Source organism: Sminthopsis crassicaudata, chromosome 3, assembly GCF_048593235.1.
Source record: "Sminthopsis crassicaudata isolate SCR6 chromosome 3, ASM4859323v1, whole genome shotgun sequence".
In the NCBI taxonomy this organism is placed as follows: Eukaryota; Metazoa; Chordata; class Mammalia; order Dasyuromorphia; family Dasyuridae; genus Sminthopsis; species Sminthopsis crassicaudata.
This window is the reverse complement of record NC_133619.1, coordinates 569,605,101-569,625,922: the sequence shown is the minus strand read 5'-3', so window position 1 is coordinate 569,625,922 and position 20,822 is coordinate 569,605,101. Positions and strand designations below refer to the sequence as shown.

At 35.3% G+C, this 20,822-nt stretch overlaps 1 protein-coding gene across 1 annotated transcript in view; it reads left to right on the top strand.

Annotated features, from left to right (window-relative positions):
• The window catches only part of NEK5 (NIMA related kinase 5), an 87,709-nt gene that overhangs the window by 50,777 nt on the left and 16,110 nt on the right, over positions 1 to 20,822 (top strand). Inside the window, 7 exon segments of the mRNA XM_074304803.1 lie at positions 6,187 to 6,273; positions 6,863 to 6,958; positions 13,104 to 13,184; positions 13,405 to 13,473; positions 15,449 to 15,575; positions 17,883 to 18,008; positions 19,934 to 20,071. Of these exon segments, the coding sequence (XP_074160904.1) occupies positions 6,187 to 6,273; positions 6,863 to 6,958; positions 13,104 to 13,184; positions 13,405 to 13,473; positions 15,449 to 15,575; positions 17,883 to 18,008; positions 19,934 to 20,071 (724 nt within the window).

Below are 20,822 nucleotides of genomic sequence, written 5' to 3'. Positions count from 1 at the left end.
ACCCTTTTACTTTTAGTTTGAATGTATCACCCTGTTTCAGGTATGTTTCCTGTAAACAACATATAGTAGGATTCTGACTTTTAACACAGTCTACTAATTGTTTCCTCTTTATGAGGCAGTTTGCCCCATTCACATTTATGGTTAGAAGGACTAATTCTATATTGCTTGCCATCCTATTATGCTTATGCTTTTCCCCTTTCCTTCCCCCTTACCCCCTACCCAGTATTAAACTTGTGAACACCACTTGCTTTTCACAGCCCTCCCTTTTTAGGATCCCTCCCCCACCTTAAAGTTCCTCCCCTTATTTTACCCCTTTTCCTCACAATTTCTGTATTCCCTTCCCCTTAGCTTACTCCTTCCCTCTCACTTTTCAATGAAGTGGAAGAAGTTTCACCATAAATCGAATATGTCTATTGATACACACTATGTTCATCTCCCTCCTTTCTTTCTCTCAGATATAATAAGTTACCTTTGCCTCTTCATGAGATGCAGTACCACCACTTTATACTTTTTTATGATATAATTTCCTTTCCACCTCTAGTTTCTAAGACAAATTGTACATATGTTCTTTACATATTTTTTTGGCAGAAGTATAGTTCTCAAGATTTCTTTTTACCTTTTTAGAAATCTCTTGAGTTCTGTGCTTAAAGATCAAACATTTTATGTAGGTCTGGTTTTTTCATCAAAAATAGATGGAATTCATTTATTTCGTTAAATGTCCATCTTCTTTCCTGGAAAACGATGCTCATTCTTGCTGGGTAAGTTATTCTTGGCTGCATACCAAGTTCCTTAGCCTTTCAGAATATCATGTTCCAGGCCCTTCGTTCTTTTAATGTGGATGCTGCTAGATCCTGGGTTATCCTTATTGTGGATCCTCCATATCTGAATTGCTTTTTTCTAGCAGCTTCCAATATCTTTTCCTTTGTCTGATGGTTCTTGAACTTGGCCACTATATTTCTTGGCGTTTTGATTTTAGGGTACGTCTGGGCAGTTCTCTTTGATAATTTCCTTGAAAATAGTGTCCAAGATCTTTTTTTCCTCCCATTTTTCAGGGAGTCTGATTATTCTCAAATTGTCTCTCCTGGATCTGTTTTCCAGGTCTGTTGTCTTTCTAGTAAGGTGCTTGACATTCTTTTCAATTGTTTCATTTCTCTGGTTTTGCTTGACTCCCTCTTGGTTTCTCCTTGAGTCATTCATTTCTACTTGTTTGAGTCTAATTTTCAATGATGTATTTTCTTCATTCATTTTTTTTATATCTCTTTGTAATTGTCCAATTGAGTTTTTATCTTCTATGGAATTTTTTTCCATTTTATCCATTTTATTTTTTAGAGAGCTGTTTTCTTTTTCCAGCTCACTAATCCTGTTCTCCTTGGAGTTGTTTACCTTTTCCAGCTCACTAATCCTGTTTCTCAATGATTTGATTTCTTTATCCACTCTGTCTTTGAATGCATGGGATGACTTTTCCAGGCTCTCTTGCCAAGCTTCCCTTTCCTTTTCCCATTTCTCTTCCAGATCTGTTGTGAGAGCCTTTTTGATTTTCTCTATGAGATTCTTTTGTATCGAGGAGCAGCTCATATCCCCATTAGGGGATTCCTCTGGGGACAGTCTGTTTTTAGTCTCCTCAGTGTTTGAAGTCTGCTCTCTCTCCATACAGAAGCTGTCAATGGTTAGAGCCCTTTTGAATTTTTTGTTCATTTTGTCAGAGTAGGAATTGAAGAAAGCAAATTGACAAGAAAACAATTGGTCTGTTTTGGGGGGTATGGGGCTGGATGGTATTAATGGGCTTCCTCTACAGACTGGGGGTAGGGCAGCAGTGAGCCACTAACAGGACAGCAATGACTGTACTGAGTCTGCACTCTGAGGCTCTGAGAACGCACTGACTCAGTCCAGGTGGGGGTTGGGGGTGGCCAGGTTCTGAGAGATGCTAGCTTTCCGGGGTTTTAATCTTCACCTCCGGTGTTTACACCCTCTCCGCTGCTCCCGGCTTGCTGCCAAGACGGAGTATCCACAGGGTAAAAGCCTTTTCCCAGAAACGGCAGAGATGGTACCCCTCCCCCTCTGGTCTGAGCTGTGTGAGCTGCCTGTCTCTCTGGCTGCCTGCCCTCAGTCTGCGCCCAATCTGATTGACCCTCCCACAAGCAAACACAGACCTTCTCTGGTGAATTTCAAGGATGTCTTCTCTTGGTGATTATTTGTGGATTTCTTTCTGGGTCAAGCATTAATTCCGAGGCTTGTCATGAAGTAAGTCCTGAGAGAAAATGCGGAGCTCAAGCAGCTGTCTGCCTCCACGCTGCCATCTTGGCCGGAAGTCCTGTCATCTTCTTTTAATTTATAAGAGAATATCCGTTTCAACATTACTTTCCATATAAATGGAAAAGGCATGCATGAACTTATTTTATAGGGTGAGCAACACAAAGAAGAAATACTCAATATGGGATAAGAAGCTGTGTATGGTCAAAGCCAAAATGAACTATAGAGCCACCACCTTTAGTGAAAGTGGCAACACATCTGTACCAACTACAGTAACCTTGAGTGCCTTCATTCAAATCCTGAGCTGTAGCTTGAAGCTTTCCCCACTCCTGGTGATTGTGGATTGGTTGCATGGAGCTATGGTCTCCACACAGGCTCTGAGGTTTTCTGGGAGGTTCTGGCATGACTCCAGGTAGTCTACCATCCATCAGTGGGAGAGGAACTACACCCTACCTTCTCTACAAGAGTCACTGGCATGGCTTGTCTCCAGCAACCAACCCAACAGTCAGCACCACTCCCCAGCTTCAGTATCTCCTGGACTGTTCAAGCTCCCAACTTTCTTTCTATTGTACTAATTGTGGTCCCTTGGGGGAATAATGACCTCAACTCAGACATCAACAATAGCAGCTACCTAGGTCCCTGCAGGAAAAATCCTCCCACTTCCCAGCACATCCCGTGTACTGACCCCCTGCTTTCCACATCACTGCCCCCCTCTTCTCCCTCTTTTGAGTGGAATTGATGAGTTACAATCTATATCATGACCTCATTTTATTTTTTCCCACCAAACTCACTCCTCTATTGAACTTCCTCATTTCTATTGAGGGTCCCATCATCATTTCATTCACCCAGTGTTCAATCTCAGTATTATTTTTACCTCCTCATATATCCAAGCAGCTCCAAATCTTTTTGTTTTTAACTCCTCAGCATCACTTGCATGGACTTCCTTCTTCCTACTCACTAGACATCAGGTTCAATACCACATCTCCTCTCATTTGCAGTTGTCACCTTCACATTCATGCCCAAATGATCTTTCTAAAATGTACCTGATCTGGTGACTCCTCAATCAAGAAACTTCTGGGATTCACTATTACCACAAGGATCAAATATAAATTCCTCTTTGGTATGCAGAGGCCCTCCCAGCCTAACACCAGTCTATCTTTCTAGCTTTATTACTTCACTTCTCATACTCTGTGGTCCAATAAAATTGGCCTTTGGATTTTCCTTGTACTCATACAAAAACACAACTAAGACAGCTATAAGTAAATTGAAATTAAAGTATGATACCTTTCATAAGCAGAGTCACATGAAGAAAGGAAAATTAGATTTATATTGAAAACTTCCTAATAGGTTGAAATCAGAGATAATTCACTTTTTAAAAAATTGTTTTTGCTTGGTTTATAGTCAGTATCTACACACAGAGAAACATGATTTCTGCAGAAGGACTATTATGGTCACTATTGCTTTGACCCATTTTTTTAATTGGATATTTTTAATAAAAAGTTTCCACAGAAGGTTTTGCAAGAGTCAATGTTGAAAAATTACCCATGAATATGTTTTGTAAATAAAAAGTTATAATAATAAAATTAAATTAAAATTAAATTTAAAAATAAAAATAAAAAGTTTCAAAAAAAAAGAAGAAGAAGAAGAAGAAGAAGAAGAAGAAGAAGAAGAAGAAGAAGAAGAAGAAGAGAAGAAGAAGAAGAAGAAGAAGAAGAAGAAGAAGAAGAAGAAGAAGAAGAAGAAGAAGAAGAAGAAGAAGAAGAAGAAGAAGAAGAAGAAGAAGAAGAAGAAGAAGAAGAAGAAGAAGAAGAAGAAGAAGAAGAAGAAGAAGAAGAAGAAGAAGAAGAAGAAGAAGAAGAAGAAGAAGAAGAAGAAGAAGAAGAAGAAGAAGAAGAAGAAGAAGAAGAAGAAGAAGAAGAAGAAGAAGAAGAAGAAGAAGAAGAAGAAGAAGAAGAAGAAGAAGAAGAAGAAGAAGAAGAAGAAGAAGAAGAAGAAGAAGAAGAAGAAGAAGAAGAAGAAGAAGAAGAAGAAGAAGAAGAAGAAGAAGAAGAAGAAGAAGAAGAAGAAGAAGAAGAAGAAGAAGAAGAAGAGGAGAAGAAGAAAAATTCACTGGTTTGGCTAGCTGTAGGCCAAGTGAAGAGCACACTGGGCCCAGTGTCAGGACACATGGGCATTCAAATGCTGTCTCAAATACAAAAATAAAAGTAACTCTGGGTATTTAACCTATCTGCCTTAGCTTCCTCATTTATGAAATGGGGTTATTAATAGCATTTACTTCCCAGAGTTGTTGTGAGGATAAAATATAAAACTATATATGCTGTGCAAGCTTTAAAATTACACAAATATTAAGTATTATTATTATCAAAGTAACTGAATAATTTCTAACAATTATTATTTCCTGGTAATCTATACTCCAGACCATTTATAGGACTTAAAAAAACAATGAAACATATAATAAAAATATTGCTCCTAAGAATAAAAAGGGCTTTTGTATCATTAATAAAATTTTAAATATATTGTTTATTTTATTTTTGCCTCATTCCTTTTAATTCCTATTTTTGTAGATGATATATTGCCATAATAGTATATATAATTTAAAATACATGTAACAAGTATTCTGTGACCCTTCTCTCCCAGAGACAGGCTGATTCCATCTGTCCTTTAGGGTCCTAGGATACATTGAGGGCCCAGGAATGTATGTCTTTTTTTCTCTCCCATCGCTCTATACCTAACTGACTTTGTTTCTTCCCACTGTTAGATACCAGCGATTAATATCTCAGTTCTATTTAACCACTTAACACCAGTAGCTTTTACAAAGGAATATGTTTCTTAAAGACATGAGAGAGCAAAAGTTCCGTGCCTCTTCTCTTATATCATCTTAGTCTCTGGAGAAGAGTGTGCTCACTCTTAATTTGATTCCCAGGTAACACAGATCCCATCATATTCATGTCAGGATGCAGCCTGATTGTCAGCTGAGTCCTTATCTCAGTATTGTTGAGTTTGGCTCAGAGGTCATTCCTGAAGGTCACCCTTTGCTTCTAAAGGCATTGATTCTAAGCAGGCTATAAAACCTGGGCATTGGGACACTTGCTTTCCTGACTGTCCAAAACTCACAAGGTTGAAGTCTCCAATTCGTTCATAGGAGTGAAAGAAACCAAAAGAAAGACCAAAGACTGGCCTGTTTTACATGGCTACATTTTGCCCTTATTGGGGAGATCTAACACTGTGCCCCTTATATCACTGTCTCATCAGACACCAGCAGAGGAATCAAACCAAGAGCAGAATGATAAAATAGGATGCTTTGAGGAGAATGGCCAACATCAACTAGGACCTTCTTGATGATACCCATAGTTCCAGTGACCCAATCAATCAGAAAACGTTTCTCTTCACCGCTTGGCAGACCAGAACCAATTGCAAAATGGCCCTCAGTTTCTCCAAGGCATTTCTATTCCACTTTATCACAATTCTCTTGGAAGGACCTCACCATCCATAAAGAATCTGCTTTGATTTGAGTTCTGTGCAGAATCTATTCCATCAGTGGTGAAGACTGCTGGGAAACATATATCTCCCTGCTTTATGTCTTGTCTCTCATTTATTGTAATCAGAGAGTTTTTTGTATCATATGCTGACTCTCCTAACTGGACAAAATTTTTTATGTCATACATAAAGTTCATCTTTGATAAAAGTATTTATGAGGAACAAATAGACTTTTGCATTTGCTATTCAATGGTACTGCATCTTTACCATTTCACACTTAACGGAAAGATGTAAAGAATATAAGATCTCATTGTACCTATTGTTTGCTGAGCATGAAAAAGCATTTGATTTAGTAGAACAAAACATTGCCTTAAAGGTTCTTTTCCAATACTGAATCTTTTATTGTTACAATTAGGTTATTTTTATCACAAACAATAAAAATGTTTATTTACTTAATAGGAATATCGGAAACAACTAGAGAAAATACGCCAGCAGTACCACAATGACATGAAAGCTATTAGAAAGAAGGTTGGAAGAGAACTTGAGGTAAAAAAAAAATCAATTTCTCTCAAAGTGATCAATTTTTTATTTAAAATAGAAAGATAGATAGATAGATAGATAGATAAAACAGCTAACAAAATTAATTGTTTCCTTAAAAAAAATGGGGGTGAGATTCCTGACAGGAATAGTAATGTACCATTTCTTTGGAGAGAAAAATTCGGAATACACTGAAATTATCTCAGATAATAGGGGAATTTAACAAAATCATCATTGATTATTATCATTGTATTATCATAAATCTTGAAAGCCTCCATTATGTATGGTTTAATAAAAAGATAGATATAGTTTGAAACCCACATTCAGACATTAAATAGTTGTGTGATCATAGATAAATAAATGTTTTCTGATTGATTGATCTGTAAAATGGATATAATACTTGCATTACTATCTCCATCATTAGGTTATGAGTGTTATTAAATATTTTACGTGCAAAGAACTACGTAAGCATCAAAATCTTATATAAATATGTTTCGTTAATTAGTTTCATAAGATGACATGACTAACTTTTATCAGGGTATTGCCTAAATTTTTACAATGTTGATTCAGAATTAATCATGAGTGTTTTGTGTTAAAGGTGGATTCAAATGTAAATCACAAGACTTATTTTGTGAAGCAGAAAAACACACATACTCACCAAGATGAGCCCAAGGAGATAGGAGAACCAGTAGAGGTACTGATTGTTGTCTGTGAATAGAGTTTTATTGTAACATTTTCATAAAGATTTCCTCCTAGTGTACAAGATCAGTTCTACTTAAAAGCAGCTATATGGTGCAGTGGATAGACAATCAGCCCTGAAGTCAGAAAGATCTAAGTTCAAATGTGGTTCTTATATTCAACATTTACTAACAATGTGACCCTAGTAAGTCCCTTACCCCAACTGCCTTCCAAAAAAAAAGAAAGTTTTATGTGTCAATTTCTTAACTACATAAAACCTGTCATTGAGATCTTACAGTAAAGAAATCATCTATTTAACTTTCAATATTAGGTTTTCCTTTCAGAGGGACACTTATTACAATGCCTTGTACACCATGGGTCTTTAAAAAGATTGAATTAATTTGAATCACATTCCTTATACTTATTTATGTACATATTTCCTCCTTCCTTCTATTTGATTATAAACGCCTCAAGAACTGTCCTTGTATCTCAGTGCATTCATTACACAGTACCTTGCTCATAGTAGATGCCAAATAAATGTTTTAACATTTTTATTTGAATTGAAATGAATTAGAATATATTTACAGAAATAAATGGTTTCCATCTCTTAATTTTTCTTTGACAAATTTTCTAGTTATATATTTTTTTTGCAACTAAGATGATGTTTTTCAGGATCTCTCCTCTAGGACTTGATGTTGCCAAGCAGAGAGATATGGATGCCAAATACAACATGAGATTAGACTATAAACTCATTTGTAAAATGTTATGAAAAAATCACTGGAAGATTATAAACAGTATCACTTCATAAAATAATAAGAAATAGTGAGGGAAAAACAAAATTGCAGACAGCTTGGCTAGAGGCACAACTAAATAAAATCATCTTGGAGGCATTATAAAGGAAACTGGAAGAGAATAAAAATGATGAATAAGGATAAGCAAACCCTTTTCTCCATTAATGACAGTGAAGCCACATATCATATTTGACTTCAACAGTCTCTAGTGGGCTGCCTTAGAATTAGATGGAATTTAAGAAAACAAATATGGGAAAAGCTGCTGAATTCAACCAAGTATAATCAGTGAAGTTCTGTGCTGGAGGCAGTTTTGAGAGTTATAGGTTTGATTTTTCAAATTAAAAAATAGAAGCATAGTAGAGACTTTGATGCAAAGGAGAGAAATCTTGGACCTTATTCTTATTTTTATAAAAAAAATGACCAGACGAATTGTTAGTAATTACTAAACCTCATTTCTACTTTCCCATCTCTATAAAATCTTTATTAAAATAATCTATACAAGTATCAAAGGAAGTTTGATGAATTATATGTGAGAATGTTATTCTTCAACCAGTCACATCTTCACAGTCATACAATTAATTAAAAGGTGTGGAAGAAACAAAATCTCACTGTGCTTATTATTTATATGTTGGTTTGGCAGAATAAAATGTTTCCAGAGGCAGTCCCTTTGGATGTTTCCCAATGTGTATTTTAAAATCTGGATTATTTTTATAAAGATTTTATAGAGATGAGAAAGTAAAACTATCTCTGCTATGTCTTGCAAGAAGTCTTGTATAATTTAAAAATATGCATGAGAGACATGAACAGCAGGGCCTCTGGAGACATGTTATTCTGCCAAATCAAAGGCTTGTTTTATACTTGACAAATAATAGGCACAGTGAGATCTTGTTTTGTCCTCAACATTCAATCAATTTTGTGACTGTGAAGATGTGACCTGTTATAGAATATCATTTATGAAAGCCTGCTGCTTTGCCTCTCACACATAGCTTTATCCAAGTGCCTTCAGTGCACGTGTATAGACTAACAACCCTTTCAGGTAAAAAAACAAGAAGACTTATTCTTGCCAAAGCTGTTGCCATTATAATGGAGGATTTCTAGTGCTGGGTAGGAAAAATGTCTGTTTACAAATGACGGTTCAATAGGATCAAGCCTTGGAACAATGCAGAACTCACTCTGTGACATCTATAATCATTTAGCACAGGATGACCACACAGAATTACGTGGAGGAAGAACGCCTAGGGTTTTTGGAGATGGCTAGGTCACAGTGGATAGCATGCTGGGTCTGGTGCCAGAAAAACCTGAATTTAATTTTGGCCTCCACCATTGACTAGCCATGCGATTCTGGCTAAATCACTTAGCTTTTGTTTTCCTTGGTTTCTTCAACTGTAAAAAATGGGGAATATTAACAGTACTTACCCTTCAGATAGATTGTAAGTATCAAATGAGATAGATTAATAAAGCGTGAAGATGGAGTGCCTGGAATATAGCAGGCCCTTAAATGCTTGTTTTTTTCCTTTGAGTTTATTTGGCCGTACAAACTATGGAACTAGTCCATCAGCATATTTACCTTGGATAGATATTGCTGAGAATCAAAGGACTGGATCCTAAAGTAAATTATGAAAGAAGAGAAAAAGATGGATTGCATTTATAAAAATATGTATTGCTTAGAATGATCTCATGCTTCTCTTTGAAGCAAAGGCTTATCTTTCTTACAATATTTATCTAGAGATGCTAAGTTGCTTCAGGCCATGTAGTCCCCACAGCCTCTGAAGAATTACCCAAAAGACAATGAAAGGGGGATTTGCACGGGAAGGGTGAGATCATAGATGTCATCAAAGCTGTCTGTGACTAGTGTAGTAAAATTGAAGGCAGCCTTTGTGTGCCACTGGCATCCACGCAATAGCAAAATGTCTAGATGGAGGAGTTCCACACACTGAATGAGCCTCTTAGAGAAGATTTAGAGGAAAAAGGGCATAGATGAGTGGCCATGATGAGTTAGTGTTCATATTGATGACATCACAGATAAATGATATATTGAAATATCTCCCAATATCTTGTGTATCAAACATCTTAATAAGAGCCATAATCACTTAAAGGAATTTGGCCTAATAATCCACATAGGAAAAAACAAGTGGATGAAAAGTCCCTTCCTTCCAGGATATGGTAAGCAATCATATATGGAGCCATTCAAGCTTGTTTGTTAATGTGTTTATCTTGAATAAGGGACACAGACTGACAATGTGTTGGGATCAGAATTTTAAACTAGATGAGGGCGAAAAGGCTGGATTGAATTTGATAAATTGAGCAGCAAATGAAATGTCCTGACACAGCTTCCTGTTAAAGAGTCCCCTGAACTTGTCCTGAAACAAAACACCATATTTAAAAAACCAGAAAATCCTGTAATCACTTCCAAAGTCCTATTGTAATGTCTTATATTGTGCAGGGGATGCTAGGTTTTTGAGAGCTGTGGCAGCTGTGGCAAGCTCTCCCTTGCTAGAAAGGATTTGAATATTGCACTGGAAACAGATTGACTTGACTTTTCTGAGAACCAGCAAAGCTAAATCAGGAGAGGCTTATCACTTGTAAGCTAGCTGCTCAATAATGAATTCTTTGGGCATGGCAAACATGCAAAAGAAAAATACTAAAAACTAAGTGGCCTTCATTCCTGTGTAGCCCTTTCCTATTTTTTCAGTGAAAGTATATAGTGCTAAAAGGGGCAGAGACTTCTGTGTAATCATTCACAGAGTTTTTAGATAATCTATAAACTTAGCTTTCCTACTGGGACTCCAAAGATTAGATCTTTATGCAATCACTATGGAGTTTAATAAATGCTCTTGAATGAATGAATGGACATAGCACTGAAGGACTGAAGGATCAAGTTTGACATTCTTGTTGAAAACAAAACCAGAAGAAAAAAGAAAGCTCAGTGGAAGGATGGCTCATAAGTCTTTCTTAGAGAGGAATTGTAGAAAGGAATTTGTAGGAAATTATAGAAAGGAATTTCTTGGAGAGGAATTGTAGGAAGTAGAGGAATTGATGGAGTGGACAGAAGAAGTACTAGAATCCAGGTAGGATTCTGGCATCACTGTCCCAAAAGGACTGACAAAGGAGGTGGGCTTAGCATGGAGAGCAAAGGTAGGAAATGCAGCTGGATTAGGCCAAGAGTCTTGTATTGAAACAGTTGTGATGATGCTGAGGAAATAATTAACATGATAGCTGAAGTAAGGAAAGATACAAAAGATATTAGGACTCCTTAAAAAGGAGACTCTTAGAATTCCAATAACTACTGTCCTTTGTACTGACTATCCCAAGTGTGTATAATTTTTTGAGGATTGTCTGTACTCATATCAAAGCCATTATCAATGAGGGTATTAGTGAGGAACAGGCAAGCTTTTGCAAGCAATATTTCGCAGTAGACAAATTATACAATTGACTAAAAAGGTAGAGAATACAGAATCCCATTGTGATTTTTGTTAGTTGGTCATAAATAGCATTTTGTTTGGTAGAGCAAAATGCTACTGTAAAGATCCCTTTCAACAAGAGAATTGAAAGTACACCAATGTGCCAATTTTTACATGACAGTCCCTCAATAACACAGTGGTAGAGATAAACTTGTTCACCATATTCTGTATTAGGTGAGGCATAAAACGGAAATAAATGCTTGCCAAAAGGATTCACCATAATCCTTGAGAAGATCCAGTGTGGAGTATGCAGTGAAGGATTCCCTAGAGATGGTGATGTACTCCAAGTGTCTTTGTCCGTGGAAAACAACTCATAATATTGCAATGACATCAAACCATGGCACATTGCAGAGCCTCCCTGATGAAATCTGTAACTACTTTTAAAAAGTTTGGTCTAACTATCCACACTGAAAAAAAACAAGTGAATGAAAAATGCCCATTGTTCAGACTTTGACATGATATTAAATGAACAACATACAGAGTTTTCTCATTGATATATACACATGTGTGTTTATATATCATCTGTATGTATATATATATATACATGTGCATAGATATGTATACACATACACAGATACTGTAAGTGGGAAATTTTTTGGGTCTAGAATTAAGTAGAAGGAAAATAGACTGAATTGTCTTTGGGAAATTTGAAGACTTTAAACTTATTTTGGAAAAAAAATTTTAATACCATTATTCTACTGGTAGAATTGATAACTGTGAGTTAAGAAATATAGTCACAAAAAAGTTTAAAATGAATATTACTCAGAGGATAACTTAAATATGTACAATGGGAGTGAGCATGCTGAAACCTCAAAAAACAGCTAGAATAGGGGATACTATCAAAGTAATGAAAACAGGCTGGTCCTGTGGAGAGACCAAGAAATAACCAGTGCTCCATCGCTAGTCCTACAATGACATGAAGAGAAAGATGCTTAATACATTGGGTGGAAGCTCCCACACTGAATTATGGGACATAGATAAGAGTTATACAGATTGGGCAGTCAAAAGTAATTAAGATCTGTCATTGGAAGGAATATATATACCTACATATGAGAAAACCTGAGGCTAAATCTGGCCTTTAACACTTCATAGCTGTGTGGTGCCAGACAAGTCACTTAACTACTGTCTGCCTTAGTACACTGGAGAAACAACTCCAATATCATTGCCAAGAAAATTCCATACAGGCTTCTAAAGACTCAGACATGACTGAACAACTAAACATCATGGGCCAGGCACTGTGCTACTTAAGTGCTTTACAAATATCTCATTTAATCGTCACATCCATTTGAGTATTTAATGTTTTAGATGTAAATAGATTCATTGAAGTTTTTAAGAAACCTTCCTGTATTTCTGTTAATACAGAAATTGACTCAGCTGATTCTTGAGGGAAAGAAGGAAGAAAAGAAATGGGTTTAATATGATATTATGTGTATTTAAACCAAATATTTCTAAAGAGAATTGTATTTTAAATACACTAAAAGAGCTTTCTTTTTAACTGAACCCTCCAGTGAATGTTCTGTGAAGCAAATAATCATGCCCAATTTTTCTGTTTTATAAATTCTTATTTTCATTTATTGCTTTTCTTAGAGTGTGTCACATCTATAAAATGGAAAGCTTTTTAGGAGACAGGGGATTAGCAATATCTTATTACAGACCTTTGTATAGGAAAAACTAGAGTGACTTATTCATGGTTATGCTAAGCTGAAGTTCCCAATCAGCATAACAGATGTTGACATTACTTAGAGGCACAAATGTCTAGTAAATCACTTTCAAGGGGCACTGTTTACCAGGGAATCTACAATTGGATTCAGTCTATAAGGCAGTTCATTTTAAAAGTGCATTATACTTTTAGGGCTTGTGTATATACAATTGTGCTTTTAAAATTCTCCTATTTTCTCTGCCCTTTCAGGACATTGAAAGAAAATTGGAACAAATTAGGCTACAAAGCAAACAGGAAGGAAAAATGCTAGAACAGAAATACAAGGCTAAGGTAATAGGCTTTGTTATCTCTTTTTCACCATGGGCTTCCATCTTTACAGCTTGGTTTGCTTAAAGATTTGTTTGTTTTTTAACTGTGCTATTATGGAGTTGTCTCAGAGTTTGAAAGTATCTTTAAACTCTTTCTCTTCAAAGAGAATTACTTTAGTTATAATTGTGAAATTCAATAGAATATTAAAAAGTAAAGATATATATATATTTTTTAATTTTAGGGAGGAGTGAAGTTTGAAATAAATCTAAACAAATGTGTTACTGATGAAAACATCATGCAAGAGGAAGAGGTATGACTTTAATTATTATACACTTCTGTTTTACATCTGTTAATCTTACAAAGAGTATTTTGATAAATATTCTCATGAAACAATATATAGGAAATAAAAACATTTTTTAAATTCCCATTTTTAAAAATTGAAATATATCTTCCCCTTGTTAGGCCACATTTGGAATATTATATTCAGTTTTATGTGCCTCATTTTAGGAAGGGCATTTGTAAGATGGAAAATGTTCAGAGGAAGGAAACCAAAATGGTGAAGAGCTTTGACATCATACATTAGGACAATAATTTGAAGAAGCTGGGGTTGTTTCCCCTGGAGAAGAGAAGACTTGTGGGAGGAAGGGACGGTATTGCAATGTTCAAGTATTTAAGCTATTGTACTATGTGACTCTGGGCAAGTTACTTAACCCCAATTGCCTCACAAAAAAATGAAAATTTTAAAAGGCTATTATGTAGAAAAGGAATTAAATTTGTTCTAAACTAAAACTAAACTAAAAACAATGGGTAAAAGTTGAAAAAACAGATTTACATTTGATTTGGGGAAAATGTTCCCCAAATGAAAGAGACTTCCTTAGGAGATGGATGATTCCTCCTTAATGGAAATCATCATTGTTGGATGACCATTTGTCTCATATGCTAAAGGGACTAGCAATCTAGGATAAATATAACACCTGCCATAATTTACACGAACTAATATAAATGAAACAAAACCAGGAGAACATTGTACCCATTAATAGTAGTATTGTGCCTGGATCAACTATGACTTAGTTCTTCTCAGCAATACAAATAATCCAAGACGATTCCAAAAGACTCATGATGGAAAATGTCAACCACATCCAGAGAAAGAACTGATGGAGTCTGAATACAGACTAAAGCATATTGGTTTTCATTTTCTTAATTTTTTTCATGTGTTTTTTCCCTTTTGCAAACTTTTTCTTCTTTCACAACATGACTAATGTAGAACTGAGTTGTTGTCTTTTTTAAAAGAATGATTATAACAAATTTATTTGGGGATCCTGTTGAATTCTGGGATTCTGTGCCAAAAAAAAATCACCTTTTTAAAAAAGATAATCTTCTTGAATGAATTCTCTCATTTGATTCCCACACACACACACACACACTCAATACATAGGTATTTTCTTTTTATGATGAGTTTTCTAATAAGATTAAATCAAAACACGTTAGGATGAATAATTAGTACTTTGTATATTTAATTAAAAGTAAGACAAGGTACCATATTACTCCAAGGCCTGCTTTCTATTCACTATTCCATGCTGCTTCTCTCAGATTTAATTAGCTAAAGTTAATCTTTAGGTGGAACAGTGAAAAGTCAGTGGAAAAGTGGCTTGAGTAAAACAAACTTGATTAAGATTTTATTGTTTATTTGAAACTTATCTTTTCACCTAATTTTCACATTTCAGTAGTTAAAATGAGATTGTTAATTCTGTATTCTAAACAGTATAATCAGTCCTACCTTACGCAGATACTTGTGACTCATATTAAATAGTACTGGCCTATGTAGGAATACAGTAGCAAATGTTTTCTTATTGTTTCCTGGGATCTTTGGTATTGTTTCTCTTAGAAATGGGACTGTATCTGAATATTATACTTGAATGCCTGAAGAATTTAAAAAAAGGCAAGGAACCCTGGATCTTAAATTCCCATCTGCCTTTGTCCATTTTAAGGACAGATTGTAGCCTCTGGTGGCTGGGACATGTGTGTATAAATATAAATATATATATAAATATAAATATATATATATATTTTTCCCCCTCCTCTATTAGACTTGAAACTTATTGAAGAGAGAGACTATTTCATTTTTGTCTATGTCTAAGCACAATGTGCAGCACATAGTAAGCACTTAATGCTTATTAATTGATTGATACTGTGTTCTTGATATACCTAATGATATTGATAAGGGATTCATAACTTTTTTTCTGAAGATTTGTTGTGTCTCTCATTAAATTCTGGTTTTCTTTCAGGAAATAGATGCATTGAATGAAACTTTGACTTTTGAGGATGGTATGAAGCTTAAGGAAAAGCAGCTTATAAATGAATCTGAAGATGATACAGACCAACTTTTGGAAAAAATATATCATCCAGAAGCAGGTATTTTTTTTTAAAGAAAATACAGGCAGAAATTGGTATGTTGGCCTTTTAAAAAATATGGATCCACTGAGAATAATTCAATGAACTAAAACAAAATGCTATTAATTCCTGAAGAAATTAATGTAATTTTCAGTGTAGCTTACTTATTCACCCATGAAAGAAAGAGTTTATTAGCCTTTAGGATAACCATTCCTTTCTGTTTGAGAGCCCTAGAACCTAGAGAATAGTCCTTTGCAGGTGTCAAGAAAATGGTTTCTCACTTTATCAAAGGCACTCCACAAAGCTTATCTCCAAATAGGCCACAGTTCTGTTTTGATTGATCATCCCCGCTCTTTTCACATTCACCCTAATAGTGACCTAGTGTGTATCAAAGTCTCCTACATTCCTACTTATCCTTTTCTTATTATTTCCCTTCTACACACATAAGCTAGGACAAGCCCTGACAGGATTTACTTAAAAACAGCTAACATTAATTTTATAGGACATCCAAAAGGATGAGTGTTTCCTAAATAATAATCCTTAAAAATATGAAGATTTGTGGTTAGGAAAGAATTAGGCTTGTACTACTTAGCACTAACAACAGATCTAGCAATAACGGATGGAATTATAGGGTAGCAAACTTAGAGTACATATAAGCATTTAATAAATATTTGCTGAGTGATATATAATAAAAAAAACTTTACTGACAGTCAGAGCTATCCAATAATGAAATGCTCTGCCTTAGAAAATAGTGAGATCTCCATCACTTCAGGTCTACAAAAAAGAGTAGGAGTTGGACTAGATGTCCCCTGGAGGGCAGTTCTACTTTAAAGAGTCAATGATTCTACATAGTAACTGTTAATATCATTATTTTAAAAGGGTATAGAGGTTTGAGGTTTAGATGATACTCAAAAAAATAATTAACTTTGATATACTGGCTAAACTAGAGAGAGATGTAATAAATATACATATTGACAGTGATTGCTATTATTTTTCTCTAACTTATAACCTTTAAAGACCACATTTCAACTTTTATCCTTAAATTTTCCTTTCCCAGCCCAGCTTTTCCCATGTTAATTTAATCATGGAATATTTAAAATATAGAATCCATAAATGATGGTCCAAGGGATCTGGGAGTATGGGACAACCTGGGATAAAGGAAGGTATTGGAGAAAATACTGGAACAAAATAAGGGATTGTAAACTTCTAATACTAATTGTGTGACTCTGGCCAAGTCATATAATCTCTACCTGCCTCAATTTCCTCATCTGTGAAATGGACAGAATAATAGCACCTACCTCCCAGGGTTTTTTGTGAGTTTTTTTTTAGTTTTTTTTATATTCAAAATATATGCATAGATAGTTTTCAATATTCACCCTTGCAAAACCTTGCGTTCCAAATGTTTCTCCCCCCCTTCATCCCACTTAGACAGTGAGTAATCCAATATATGTTAAACAGTGCAATTCTTCTACACATATTTCTATTTTTATCATGCTGCACAAGAAAAATCTGATCAAAAATGAAAAAATGAGAAAGAAAAGAGAATGCAAGCAAACAACAAGGGTGAAAATGCTATGTTGAGATCCATACTCAGTTCCCACAGTTTTCTCTCTGGGTACAGATAGCCCTTTCCATTACAAGTCTACTGGAACTGGCCTGAATCATCTCTGTTGAAGAGAGCCACATCCATCAGAACTGATCATCATATAATCTTCTTGTTGCCATGTACAATGATCTCTTGGTTCTACTCACTTCACTCAGCATCAGTTCATATAAGTCTCTCCAGGCCTCTCTGAAATCATCTTGCTGATTGTTTCTTATAGAACAATAATATTTCATAGCATTCATATACCATAACTTATTCAGCCATTCTCCAACTGATGGGCATCCACTCAGTTTCCAGTTCCTTGTCTCTACACTTTCCAGGGTTTTTATGAAGATCAAATGTGGTATTATTTGCAAAGCATTTTGAAAATCTTAAAGTGCTATATATGTGCAATATATGTTAGCTATTGCTGTTGTAACTATTCTTCTACCTAGCCAGTGGCTTTTGATGCAATCACTGCAGTCCAATCATTGGTCTCTTGGAATTCTGAAATTCTCATGCTTTCTCTAATGGAGGCTCCCTTGCTTCAGCCGTATTAGCAAATGAGGTTGTATTGGAGTTATGGGCAGATCCCCATGATGTAAAGTAAAATGAGAATAGACCTATTTCTGGTTTTTCCAACTCTAGGATGTGTTTCCAGTTTTTGAACATATCATAAGACATGCAAATCCACAATTTAGCTACTTTAGCTAATGAATTATTTTATTATTTTCCTGTTTCAGCTGCTCCCAAGCAAGATGTTGTTACTGGAGAAAAGAGAAGGCACTGGAGTGTTCGAACTCCTCAGACACTGCTACATATGATTGAGGGAGCAAACATCACTTCAGTCTGCTCTACCAGTGCTGAAGGTGAGTCCAGTGGTCAACACGGATAGTAAACCAAGGGAAGCTGAACTACTAGGGCACATTTTATACTTCATCCTTTTCAGAAGAATTTCTATAGAATCTGATACAAAATTATGAAGAGAAACTGTCTTCAGGATGGGGACTCTTAGGTTTGGGTCTATCAATTATTTTCATATTTTGATTGCTACATTTCGATATATTTGGTTTCCTTCATAATCCTACACATTTAAAAACATTCTGAGTCTAGTTTCACTAAACTGCCCAAGGAGTCCATGACATAAAAATAAGTTCAGAATCCTAGCTCTTTAGGGTATCATCTGGTTTATTCACTTTCTCTCTATAATGGATTGTACCCAGTGTGATAATATAGTGGGCTCTGAATCAGGACAACTGGGTTATAGATCCTACTCTACTATTTATTAGCCATGTGACTCCCAAGCAGATAATTTGATTTTTCTGGTCCTTAGTTTCTTCATCTGAAACTTAGGGATAATAATGCATACATGATCTTACAGATTTATTATAAGGAAAATGTTTTATATTGCTATATAGCTGTGAATTAGCATCATCATAATCATCATTCATATTGTCTAAGATAGATTATTTATCTCCCTCATCTTAAATTTTTCATAGAAAAAAAGGATTGAAAGGGATATTAGCAACAATCCAGTTTAATCTGTTCATTTTGCAAATAAAGAAACTGAAGTCCAGAGAAATTACTCAGTCTGCCAAAGATTGCCCAGACAAGTAGTAACAGAGCAAGGGCAAACCCTACATTATCTAACCCTGATCCCATTCTAGTGGTCTTGTCACCATAGTATACTGTTTTTCTATGTTTTCCAGAGAAAATTTAAAGTTAGATTGGGGGAGGGGATAATTTTCTGCATCCATACTACAGTGAAACATCACCCTACCTGTATGTAAAATACCTGCACAAAAAGGAAATTTAGAAATATATCAAGAATCTGTAGTTTTGTGGGTGTGGATATTCCTTTCCCTGGCACAGATCACAACCTTCTATGCTTTAGGACATAGTCTTGCTGAGTCCTTTTGACTGATAAGTCTGTCATTCCATGATCAATCTGGGAAGTGAACAATACTGAAGTAGAAAGATTACTGTATTTGGGTACAGAAGATCTGGGTTCACATGTCAACTCTTCCATTTTTTTGAACCTTGGTTTCCTCATTTGTAAAATAAAAGAATTGGAATAGACAATTTCTAAAATCCCTTCCCAACAACTGCCAGACATTTATTAAGTGCCTACTTACTATGTGCCAGACTGTCTACTCAGTGTTGAGAATACAGATATCAAAGTGACAGACTTCTTGTCCTCAAAGAGCTTTCATGTTAGCAATAAATCTATGACCCTATGCTTCTATGAACTTAACTAGGATGGTCCTTAGACAAGAGTTAGCACCCATAATCCAATGCTTTTTGGTTTGGAAGATTGGCAAGAGTGTAAATGCAATATACCTTGAGAACTCAGGCTCATTTTCATGCTATGATGAAGCACTGGAATAGGATATCAGGAGAGATTAAAGGGACTACACAATTTATTGCTGATTAATGAACCAAGTAAATAAACTAGAAAGATAAATACAATAAATACATCTACTTTAAAATTTAAATATGAGAAAAGTTTTTATAATGAAAAAATAATTAAATTTACAATGCAAACAAATGGAGAGAGGGTTTTAGCACTCTGTGTGTGTGTGTGTGTGTGTGTGTGTGTGTGTGTGTGTGTGTGTGTGTGTTTTGCTAAATCACTTTACTTCCTTGTACCTGGCTTGCTATTCTATAAAATAACAAAGTTGAACTAGATGCTCTCTCAGGACCCTTTCCAGTTCTAACATTTTGTGGTTCTATTTAAAAGCCAAAAAAAAGTCATTTATTTTTTTTTTTTATTTATTAACATTTTGTCTTCTAGATGGCCAGGTTGTTATAACTGAAGATGCTTCAGAAAATAGGAAACATTGGAATCAGGAATCACCAGGGACACTAATGAATATGTTAGCAGCAGCAGAGCTAGCCAGTGACTCCTTTTCTGCAAATGAACAAGAGTTTGGTATGAAGTTTATTATTAAATTCATAATTGCCCCCTTTTGGACTTTGGGCAGAGTACTGTGAGAATAATGTGATTTTTAAAAAATCTATGTCGTGGAAAAACAAGTGAGAAAATGGAAATGTCCTTTGCTAAGCATTGTATAATATACCTGTGAATTTAGAAGTAGGTTGGGTTTCTTCCCTTTTTGTCTAATAAAATGACAAGATTATGATTAGTAGGATAAATAGAATTGGTGATCTTGTATTTGATGGTTTAGAGTTTAATTGATATTCTGGGAGCCACTGAATGATCTCAAATTACCTTCCAATGAGCAAAATAAATCTATCATGATGCCCAGAATTTCTCCCAGCAGTTCTTAACAAGAATCTGAGCCTATGTTCTGTATAGCTTTTATTTAGCACTTCAATTTATTTTTAGGAAAGTAATTTTTCCTTCCCCATGTTTAAAGGGATTTCAGCTAACAATGGGAGTTTGATTCCCTATTCTAGCCCTTCTTATTTAGGATAGGCAAGTTAGTAAACAAATATAACCTGTGGCTCTAAGACTTACATGATCTGAATTCAGTCTAAGTGATCTGTGCCCTAAATCATAACTGATGCATTTTGCCTACATGCAGAATTTCTTCTGGGAATTTTAGAATTTAAGTTTGTGTCTAGGTCTCTACAGATATAGGTAAAGGGACCTCAGCAATCATAAATACTGAAGGTAAGATATAAGATACTTGCATTTCAAATATGATTCCTTTATTTTG